The 11,578-nt window shown below is 39.5% G+C and overlaps 1 protein-coding gene across 2 annotated transcripts in view; it reads left to right on the plus strand.

Annotated features, from left to right (window-relative positions):
- The window catches only part of LOC137260464 (alpha-mannosidase 2x-like), a 98,331-nt gene extending 87,036 nt beyond the window's left edge, over nt 1–11,295 (plus strand). For both annotated transcript variants that reach the window (XM_067798129.1, XM_067798128.1), the window contains 5 exons: nt 430–566; nt 874–1,015; nt 1,561–1,694; nt 3,122–3,436; nt 11,061–11,295. In XM_067798129.1, the coding sequence (XP_067654230.1) occupies nt 430–566; nt 874–1,015; nt 1,561–1,694; nt 3,122–3,436; nt 11,061–11,213 (881 nt within the window). In that variant the 3' untranslated portion in view covers nt 11,214–11,295. The remainder of the gene's footprint in view (nt 1–429; nt 567–873; nt 1,016–1,560; nt 1,695–3,121; nt 3,437–11,060) is intronic.
- Nucleotides 11,296–11,578: the final 283 nt, after the last annotated feature.

Raw genomic sequence — 11,578 nt, forward strand, 5'->3', positions numbered from 1 at the left:
TAAAGGAAGGAGGGTGGGTATATCTGGAACAGTGGACAATGTGTGGTCTAAAGGAAGGATGGTGGGTATATCTGGAACAGTGGATGATGTGTGGTTTAAAGGAAGGATGGTGGGTATATCTGGAGCAGTGGACAATGTGTGGTTTAAAGGAAGGATGGTGGGTATATCTGGAACAGTGGATGATGTGTGGTTTAAAGGAAGGATGGTGGGTATATCTGGAACAGTGGATTATGTGTGGTTTAAAGGAAGGAGGGTGGGTATATCTGGAACAGTGGACAATGTGTGGTTTAAAGGAAGGATGGTGGGTATATCTGGAGCAGTGGATGATGTGTGGGCTAAAGGAAGGAGTGTGGGCATATTTGGAGCAGTGGACAATGTCTGGTCTATAGGAAGAGGGAGAGGGGTAATACAAGAGTTTTTATGTTGCAGGAAGTGATGGCACTGGTCTGGATGTGTACAACGTTGTGGATGTCCGGCACCTGATGAACAAGGAAGTGGCCATGAGAATCAGTACTGACATAAGGAACCAAGACAGAGTATTTTATACAGATTTGAATGGATTCCAGGTCATTCCTATTTGTCAATAGAACAAGTAAATATTGGATATATAAAGAAAGTTGTCAGATATGTTCAAACAGATTCTCAAACAGCAGACTGAAAGTTTGTAAACTTCCTGAATGTTTTGCCAATTATTATGTCAGTTATTCATGTGCAGTTTAATAGTCTCTTATACCTGTAGCTTTACTGTATTATATTACAAATGTTCTGTATTATTAAACTATTCCTACAATATGAGATTACGAGAACCTCATCTGTGAAAGAAAACCTAGTCATATAGTTGTTCTAAAATTCCTGATCTCTTATGTTGAACAGATGCAGAGAAGAAAGACCTATGACAAGCTCCCACTACAAGCCAACTTCTACCCTATGCCAACCATGATGTTCATTGAAGATTCCAATTGCAGATTCAGCATTTTGTCCCAGCAAAGTTTGGGTGTATCAAGTCTCACTCAGGGTATAAACACCATATTGTATGTAGCCTTGCTAGGAATCAGTGAAAGTACCAGAGTGTGTTCAGTGTTTCCAGTATGACTTAGTGTAAGCCATAAATGTAGGAGAATATGTCCAGTGTGACAATGAATGTAGGAGAATATGGCCAGTGTGACACAGTGAAAGTAGGAGAATATGTCCAGTGTGACAGTGAAAGTAGGAGAATATGTCCAGTGTGACAGTGAAAGTAGGAGAATATGTCCAGTGTGACACAGTGAAAGTAGGAGAATATGTCCAGTGTGACACAGTGAATATAGGAGAATATGGCCAGTGTGAGAGTGAAAGTAGGAGAATATGTCCAGTGTGACACAGTGAAAGTAGGAGAATATGTCCACTGTGTTGTGATATGGATTTGGTGTGTAGGTGTTGTGGAGATGTGTCCACTGTGATGTGATATGGTTTGGATATGCAAGTATTGTGGCGGTGTCTCCAGTGTTACATGATATGGTTGGGGCTTCCAGGTGTTGTAGGGGTGTGTATAGTGTGATGTGATGTGGTTTTGGTTTGCAGGTGTTGTGGAGGTGATCTTGGACCGTCGACTAAACCAGGATGACAACCGAGGACTTGGCCAGGGTGTCCTTGACAACAAACGTACACCAAACAGATTTAGACTCCTTATAGAAAACAGGAGAGCATCCAAGGAGGTCAGTCATATCAGTTATTCCATCAACACAGGTGTATGCATGATGTGTCATTAGTCTTGTGTACAGCAGTAGTAGTAACTTCAAACATTTCTTCAAATCTACCAATGCTGCAATGATCACATGATGTTGTACAACACAACCTTAGTGCTAAGACTAGTTATGACAGTTGGGGTCACCTTAACGCTAAGATCACTCTCGCACCCTGGCCCTCATGAAACAGAGTTTAGCTCTTTGTTGTGGAGGCCCTAATGAATTATAAAGAATGATGATCATTTTGAAAATGTGTATTAATAGCCAAAGTGGCAGTTGTTAGAACGTGTGATAGATCAGTTTAGGATCTCTGTTTGCTATTTTCTCATGGTACTTTATAGGTTTATAACTCCTCTAGTTAGTCGACACAAAGTATGTGTGAAAACATTGTGAACAGAGGTAAGAATAAGGTAAATGTTGACATCCCGGATCTAAAAATATGAATCACACAATATTTTTAGAAACAATTTGGAAACCATGAAATAAAACTGATTTTGAAAATATCTGGATGATTATGGATTAAAGCTTTTCTTTGTGTATATTTTATCCAGTTACAACACAGACAATATAGGTACTCAACAGTAACATACGTATTTAAAGGTTTCATTTGTAGAACTGCTTTTCAAAGACCAAATTGGAATATATGTATGCAACTTTAACTGACATAGTTGGCGTCAGTTGTGTTGTCAAGCACATGAACCTTATATATGCCATGCTGCCAAGTCAAATCATAGTTCTTTCACTGATACAAGAATAACAGATATCACTGACTGAAGTATCTGTTTGGTGATAGTGTGTAAATGGTGACCACAGATACTGCTGTGACATTCGATGTTAATATTAACGTGATATTTTCAAAAACAGATTTCATATTGGGTATGACATGCAACAATGTGTCCCTCATGTTATAGAATGATCTAATGAGAGGTTAGTTGTTTTGTGAAATGAAAGAAAATTGTTTCTGAATATCCTGCAACTAGTAATTTGAATGAAAAGTGCGTTGTTTCATGATGACCGGCTGTTGAATATTGCCATAGTTGATGTTGTTGACAGTAGGAACACTACATTCCCAGAACACATGCTGTGATAGATGGCTGTTTGCCTAGATTGTTGTGCTTCTGTCCATATTTCCCTGACATGTCATGCTGTCAGTCCTTATCCTGCATAGCACACAACCACTCCAGCTATTTGGTTGATGTATTAAGGAATTTAGTGTCATATGGCAATGAGTGTTTTGATTGTACCAGGTCTTTGAATGGCATTAAAAGTGATACATACTCCAAAATGTTGCGTTCTTGAATGGCATTAAAAGTGATGCATACTCCAAAATGTTGTGTTCGTCAAGTTGACATCCATACAAGAATTGCTTTCTTATGTTTTGACTGTGTTTGTTTCAGGCAAGTAACACCGTGACTCTGGGCTACCCGACTCTTGTGGCACACCTAGTGTCCCTGCATCTGACTCAGCCGATATTCGTGATGCCCCAGAAAGCAAGCTCCCCACCTCTCACACTGAACCCTGTGTTCACACCCATTTCACAGGAACTGCCATGTGATCTACATTTGCTCAACCTTAGAACTATGCAGAACAAAGATGACAGCCCGGAACTGAAGTATGTTCCACGGGACACTGCAGCTCTGCTTTTGCACCGACTTGCCTATGACTGTTCCTACCCGGTGATAGGATTGTCCTGTGCAGCCAGCAACACCAAGGTAAGATTGCAAGCAACAGTATAGACTCCTACCTGGTGATAGGATTTGTCCTCAATGCTACCAACCAAGGTAACCTTGCTTACAACAGTATAAATGGGAATGGAAATATGAGCTGATGTATAGGGAAGCATAATTGTGATACATTATTATATGTTGTTCACTGGTTGTGAGGGGGACTTGGGCTTATGTACCTTCGATGTTTATTTATGTTCGAGGGGACTGAGTAGGGTACATTGAAAACTAATAGAAGAGTGCTCAGCCAGTCAGAAATTATGTGTGAGGCATCATAAATTGCAATACGTGGCACATGTGTAAAACTTTTACTTCTGAAGAAAGTTATCTTTCCAGAAATTATGTCCATGACTATGAGGTTAATTGCTCAGTTACAGAGGATAAAAACAGCACAGAGTGTTGAGATTCATGACTTTTGTTTATTGTCCCCCGCCGCAACGCGGAACGGGGGACTATATATTCAGCTGTGTCTGTACGTACGTAAGTATGTCCCGAGTCTTGTTAATACGATATCTCATGAACTATTGTACCCAATATCCTCAAAATTGACGACAACCTACATTAGGGGATTATGCAGACACCAATCAGTTTTGGTAACCTTGAGCTTATTTTCAAGGTCACCTCGACTCTTTGGCCATTTTTCATATTCTTGTTAACGTGATATCTCATGAACTATTGTACCCAATATCTTCAACTTTGACGACAGCCTACATTAGGGGATTATGCAGACACCAGTCAGTTTTGGTTACCTTGACCTTATTTTCAAGGTCCCCACAATTCAGATTCTTATTGGGTGATTATCGTGACACCAGTCAATTCACGCATCTTGTGTGTGAGCAAAAAGTAAACAGTAATGACTATGTTATAAATATATCATTCTTCTTAAGCAGCTGGGGACATTGCCATGCTCGTGGCAAACACTTTGTGGACTAGGGTGTTCACTCACACAGTCAAAATTTGTGAAACAGCATTGTTATAGATGCAACATTTTTCATTATTCTTATCTTCTCCTTAAAGAGCTTAACATTTCCCAAGATCTCTTCTTAGGTGATCAGTGTTTGTTGTGGAAAGTAGAAACATCATTCTTTTTCATATCCTGGCTCATGCTTATTATGCTTATCTCCTTCTATCATGCAAATGATAGTGGAACAGTTGAATCCCTTGTAGTTCCCTTGAAGAGGATGAATAAGTTCACTCACCCAGGAGTTGCCTCAGTTGAATACTTTCCCTCCAAAACAGTCACATGAGTAACTAAGCGTTTCACTCTCTCCTTCATGGGTCATGTGACTTGTTGGGGAGCACTGGAGTCCTGTATGCGGCACTATATCGGCTCATGTTTAGATCCTATTATCAAATTTATCTGTGCTTGGTTTCTAGTTTGTTATTGGCTTCACTGTTTGTCAAAATTTTGGAAAAATTATCTGTATTTTGTGACATTTTTTCATATTTACTCTATGTTTGATTAAGTCTTGCAGTCACTGCAGATACTGGTTATTAGTACTGATCCTCACCCCCACTGCTCATCATGCATTAATCCATGGGCTTCCAGCATGCACTACAGTTGCTTTTTAAATTCATCAGATTTGCAATTTAATCGTTATTTGTTTTGCATCTATGGACATGCGATCTTAAGTCACTGGTGATAAACCTGAAGATAATGCCGGCAACAGGTTGTGGTTAAATACGGCTGAAATTCAGAAAGCAGGTGATTTGCCGAGCATGTTGCAGGGGCAGTCATCTGTTGCTGATCAGGACTTATATGTATCCAAGAAGAGGTCTGCTTCTACTGAGTCGATGTCATCAGAGAATAAATGGCAGAAGAAGTCATCTTCATCTAGAACCTTGTTGAAGTTGTCCCATTCCAGTAAAACAGTGAATCATCAGAGGTCATTTAATGGAGACTTTGTGTCTCCTGTCAAGCAGATGTTTATGCTGATCCTCCGATACTATTGCCTGAAGTTCCAGTAAGATCTACTACACAGTCTACCTCCACAGTGAGACAGTAGTCCCCTGCAACTGCAACAGCTGTTCAGCTGTTTGAAGTCCAGCCTTCTGCAATGCAAATATCTCTCACCAGAGACAGCACTAACTGTCTCCTTGCAGCTGCAAGTAGTCGCAGATGATGCTTCAGCGTTCTCTTCATCTACACCACATCATTACAGGCCTACAATGCAAAACTTCCACCCACGTGACTTCATGAAGCAGTTAATAACACAAATGATGGTGATGATGGAGCTCCGAAGAAAGAACTGCAGTTCCAGACTCTACAATGGCAGTCTGTCTTCTCGGAAGCAGAGGTCACATTGCGGATCACTGACGGTTTAGACTTTGCATCCCCCTCCAAGGAATTGAATGCAGCATTCTGCAATATTCTTGAGGATGACTTTGACACTCATGATTCCACCAATTGAACTGATCTCCAAGGTGCCTGCAAGCCTCTGTTCAGCATTCATGAAAGCACCAAGGGGTCAGAATCAACACAAACCTACGTTCAACACTAAAATGTTTCGTCTGCTTCACATGGACCCTTTCTTGAGAGTGCCGGACCTGGAGGACGACGTAAATTTGATCACCGACTCCCAAACAAGTCTTATAAGGTGGAAGACAAGAAGATTGCGACACCACAAATGTTCTTCGGCATGGCGAGATCGAGTGCAAGCAATGAGGCGTTGATATTCAGGTTCCAGAACCCTGAGACTGGAGAAGATAGAATGATCCTTTCATCACTACTTGGTCAGAAGAAGGACTCACACTACAGTGGAGACAAGGTCTACTATTGTAATGTTCCAAGAGTGACAGGTTCACCAAACCAAAATAACAGCCCCTTGGTGGCTTCTTCTGTCTTCAGTCGATTGACACATTAGCCAGTGTCATCCATCAAATGTCACAGAGGTACAGTAAACTTGAAGAAGTTGAGATGGAACCAAAGCAAGCTCTTCAGTTCCGAAGAAAAAGGTTCATCACAACACAGAATCAGACTGTGGCCCCAGAAGATTGTTGGGTCAAAATCCAAGTGATGACTCCACAAACAGTTATCTCTCTGTTACCACTGCAAACATGGCAATGTCTCCTCGGTTTACTCACCTCAGTGCAGGATCTGACTTGCAGTGGAAGACTACAACTACATCTGCTACAGTGATTCCTGGCAAGAAACCTGGACAGCACAGACTTGATTACTCTACCAGACAGTCTCAAGATGTACCTGTTATGGTGGACTCACAAATTGAATGTCTGCGGAGGGACCTATTTTGAAGATCTGGTTTGCGACACACACATCAGTGTAGATGCATCATTACAAGGATGGGGGGTGCATCCCGACAATAAAGTAGCATCATAGTCCTGTATGCCTCAAGGACTAAATGCATCCACACTCATGCCTCAAGTATTTTTTTGAAGATCAAGCAGACTCGAGTGCTACCACTGACTTTGGTAACATTTCTCATAATTGGCATTGAAATTATTAACATTATACAATGACAAACATTATAAACATAAATTTATAAACAGTGAACAAGTGTCACGTGCCACAAATAACAACAGGCCAACAGGTTGGGGACTTCTGTCTGACCATTGGCAAATCTGCCAGATTTGTCAGAGGGTCAGACACTATTCGTGAACAGTGCATACATATCTGGCAGTTATCAGTACAGTCGTCACAATGAAGATGGGAATCAAGCTGACAAAATGCCAGAACCACTTGATCTACTACACTCCTTCAAGTTGGAATATCTGCAGATGAAATTCAGAGCTCCAGCTTTGGATTGGAACATAGTTCTACAACTAGAGCAAGCAACCTCACACAGAAAACAGTGTTTCTTCTCTCCCTAGCCACGGCAGCTTGGATGTCAGCAATACATGTGCTAGATTCCACATGGGAGAATATGCTGCAGTACATCTTGGACTTCATAGGGCTTCACTGAAAAGAATCAGTTACGTGGCCCACCAGACAGAAAGTTCCACATCCCAGCACTATTTAAAATCTTCGAACCAGAGACTTATCCTTGTGTCCTGTCAGAGCCATAATGATATATCTTCTAAAGACTAAAACAAAGACAAAATTCAAGCACCTATTCATATCCTTGTCTACAGAGACAACCATACACTCACACTAATGACAATATCGTTTTGGATGAGAGCCTTTATACAAAGGGCCTACAAGGCAGCAGGACTTGAACCTCCCAAGAGCTTCCAACCCACAAGAAGTCAGAGCACTGGTGTCCACACTCACCTTACATGGAAACTGCTCAAAATCATTGACTGTTTTGGCAGGAAAGTATTAAGGGAGGCAACTCATGAGTGACTCATGTCCTCTTCAATCATTTATGTAGAAAAATGAGATAAGCATAATAAACATGAGTCAGGATATGTATAAAAGATCAATTTCATCTGAAAAATTACACATTTGTGGACGATCCAGTTATTTAAGTTGAAGGAAGTTCAAAGCACAACTAACATTGCAGAATGTCACATGACAACATTATTCAAAAATCCTCCAGGCTTTAAGTGTTATAAAGATATTCACTTTATGATGGGTTACCTGAAAGTTGTTACAGTGATGAAGTTCATCTGAAGACTCTTTAACTTAATAAGTTAGAAGTAAAGTGTAAACTGTTGAGTGTGTATTTCATGTAAAGAAAATGAAACTGTCAGTGTCACAGATGTTGTTTCATCAGAATATCTAACATTACTATCACACAGATTACACTTTGTTTGTCAAATTTTGCTTATGTCCATAACTATTTTTCAAACTGAAACTCTTCCAAGTAGAAGATTTTCCTCTCATCTTTTTTACACTAAGTGTTTGCCTTCTTGCTTTTCACCCAGTTTACTGTATGAGCACTTGTTTATTGTATTTTTTTAGCTGTGGAAAGACAGAATTTATATCATCAATGTTTACATTGTTCCAGACATCAACAAATTCCTTTATATCGAAACGTGAACAATATAATGAAATCGTCATCACTGACTATATTTTTGGACCACAAACCTGTCTTGAAGTAAATCATGACTTGTAGCATGAGTGATCAACAGGTAACCACAGGGCCCAGCGGCCTGTGTAGTTGATCACATGACTTGTGGTTTCACAGTCGATGCCCACCGTACATCATCATTTTAGCGAAAAAATGACATTTGATATCACTTCATGAGAGTGAACATGGTCTTCAGTATATCACCTGTCAAAATGAAGTGCCTTAAGGTCATTTTAAATTTCTTATGCTTTTGTCCCACAAGCTGAGAATAGTCCTCTTTAATGTACATATGGCAGAGTTTTCCAAAATCTTCAATGCTTGGTAAATCGAATGGTTGTCTTTGTCATCTCCAATTTTCGTTATAGTCGTCCTACCGTTCATGATGCTATGTGTTCACTGAATGTTAATATCCTGCAGTTTCATATCTCCCCGATATGTTATGGAGTGAACTGTTGTTATTTATGGGATGTACAGGTTTAGCCAGAATAATGGACTTGACTGCCGTGGTTTTGGCTCCTGAACACTACTGTTCACCCTCATATGAGTGCATGTGAGGATGACCTAATTTAAAATGTTTTTGACATTTTTTTTGCATATTTCTTCTTTGTTAACATCATATTTTCGGGAAGGGCACAAGGACATTGGTATGGGTTTCATCAGCCAGCTTCATCAAGAATGATTTAACTGATAAGAAATCTGACAACTAAAGTATTTCATACATCAGGACAAAAAGACAACTCTTTTGTCTGGATTTATGCACTGTAAGCTAGGAGCCTGAAATCACAGATTAATAAAAAAAGTTTGAAAACTGGATTGGTTAAAGTGAATTCTATAAGTGATGTCTGAAATTATGTTTCGAAAGAGTTATGGCCCTTGCTCCGTGCTTTTCAACTTATCTCTATTGTCTGTTTGCAGCGAAATGTACTGATGAATCTCACTGTAAACATAAAGTAAATCAAATAAACTGAAATTATGACTGATAATTTCCCGCAACCAACTGAACATTCAAATGTCAGAATTTTATTCAACTTAGTTCTTTAACAAACAATCATAGTTTCAAATCGCTTTACTAGTATTCGTTTGCATTACAAGGGGCTGTGCACATTAAATGAAACATGACAGACAAGTAGGGTTGGTCTAATGTTAAGGCTTACCATGTACAGCATGTGTGTTTATTTGACTGTTCCCAACTACTGCTCTTACCCCACTTGTAATACAAACCAGTCATTACGATTTAAATCTATAACTGTTTGTACATTTATCCTAAGTTAAATAAAATTCTGAGACTTACATTTCAATTTAAAATATTATGGGGATTCGTAATCTTCATTTCACTTTATTTGTGTTCTTTTAATGTTTAAAGTGAAATTTATCACTACATTTTAACTGCAAACAGACTATGACTGTGTAACATGGGGAGAGGCTTTCTCAAAATAGGTTGAAGTCAAAGACCTGAGACCTTTTAGTTACCACCCTGATATATCTGGTCATGATCTAAAATCAATTCTTGAATCGATTAAAAGAGTTGCAGCTCAAGCTGTATACTTCTTTGTGTGGTGAGATAAGGACAGGTTTTCTTAGAACCTACAAGTTTTCATGCTTATCGAAGAGTTCTTAACAATTTTAAATTTTAAAAAGTTCTTTCATACATCATTTTTTTACTCGAGTCCCTTCCCATGCTGCAGGTTGTTTTGTTTTGCACATTCAATCATAGACTCTGTCAAACTGGGCACATATAACCACTAAAACTGCTCACTGACACTTGAATCAGTTTGCTGACAGCTGTACAAACTGACATTAACTGACAAGGGGCAGTGGGGTAACCAAGTGGTTAAAGTTTTTGCTCATCATCACTGAACAGTCAATGTGTGAAGCCCATTTCTGGTGTCCCCTGCTGTAATGTTGCTTGAATATTGCTGAAAGTGGCATAAAACAAACTCACTCAGTGACTCTTTAACTGATACAAGTAACATCACTAAAATCATCATGATGGCATGACATCCAGTTCTTATTTAAACAAGTTGTCAACATTTACTTTAGCCAACTGTCTCCATGGTGCAGTGGTTAGAGTGTCCACCTAGATCACAGAATGTCATGGGCTCAATTCCCAGATGCATCATAAGGAAAGATGTTAATATATGGTACTTGATGGTCGCTGTCTGGCACTTGGCATTAATGGTTACAACAAGGGCAGATTGGCTCGAAGTCAGTAGAACATGTTTGAGTGGAGTATTCATGCTTAACTGCAGCATGGTATCCCAGTGAGCTAGCTCTGTATGACCAAGTGTGGACATGTGCAAACGGACACACATAGACACTCATGCACGTCATCATATGAGCAAAATAATCTTAAAAATTACATTTAACCTCTCCTCACATGGGCTTGATAATAGTGTGAGGACCTATGGTAAAGTATTGCTCAAAGCAGTAAAACAAGTGTTTTTATCCTTAAAGTTTCAATGTTTCCTTATATATCAACTGATTTCAGTCATACATACATTTAAGCAGACTAAGCTATAAGTCCATTGTGAAAACCCAGTGGCATCTTTGTGTCTCTCCTTGACTTTCACATTTACTGATTGTTCTACCTCTGTGTTCAGCCTATTTCAGACATTCTTTTGAGTTCCTTTTTCAACTTTCAGGTGACGTTTGAGAATCTGTTCAAAGACCTGAAAGTGGAGAACCTAGTGGAGACGTCCCTGACACTCATGCATGACTATGAGGAGTTGGACCCTAAGGCTGCTATCCAGGTCGATCCCATGGAGATCAGTGCATTTCGCCTCAAACTCAAGTGATTTGTGACATCTCATACATCTCAACAGGCTTACGTAGACCTAGCCTGTCACATCATTTTAGTCATATATTCCATGAACTCCTCAAAACACCTGTACACTGATATACTTGCAGATATGTTACACTGACATACTTGCAGACACACTCATATCCTTGCAGACACATCTTTACACTAATATACTTGCAGGCACATCTTTACACTAATATACTTGCAGACACACTAATATTCTTGCAGACACATCTTTACACTAATATACTTGCAGACACATCTTTACACTAATATACTTGCAGACACATCTTTACACTAATGTACACTGATGTACTTGCAGACATGTCTTTACACTGATATACTTGCAGACACATCTGT

This window comes from Haliotis asinina, chromosome 13 (assembly GCF_037392515.1).
Source record: "Haliotis asinina isolate JCU_RB_2024 chromosome 13, JCU_Hal_asi_v2, whole genome shotgun sequence".
Lineage (NCBI taxonomy): Eukaryota > Metazoa > Mollusca > Gastropoda > Lepetellida > Haliotidae > Haliotis > Haliotis asinina.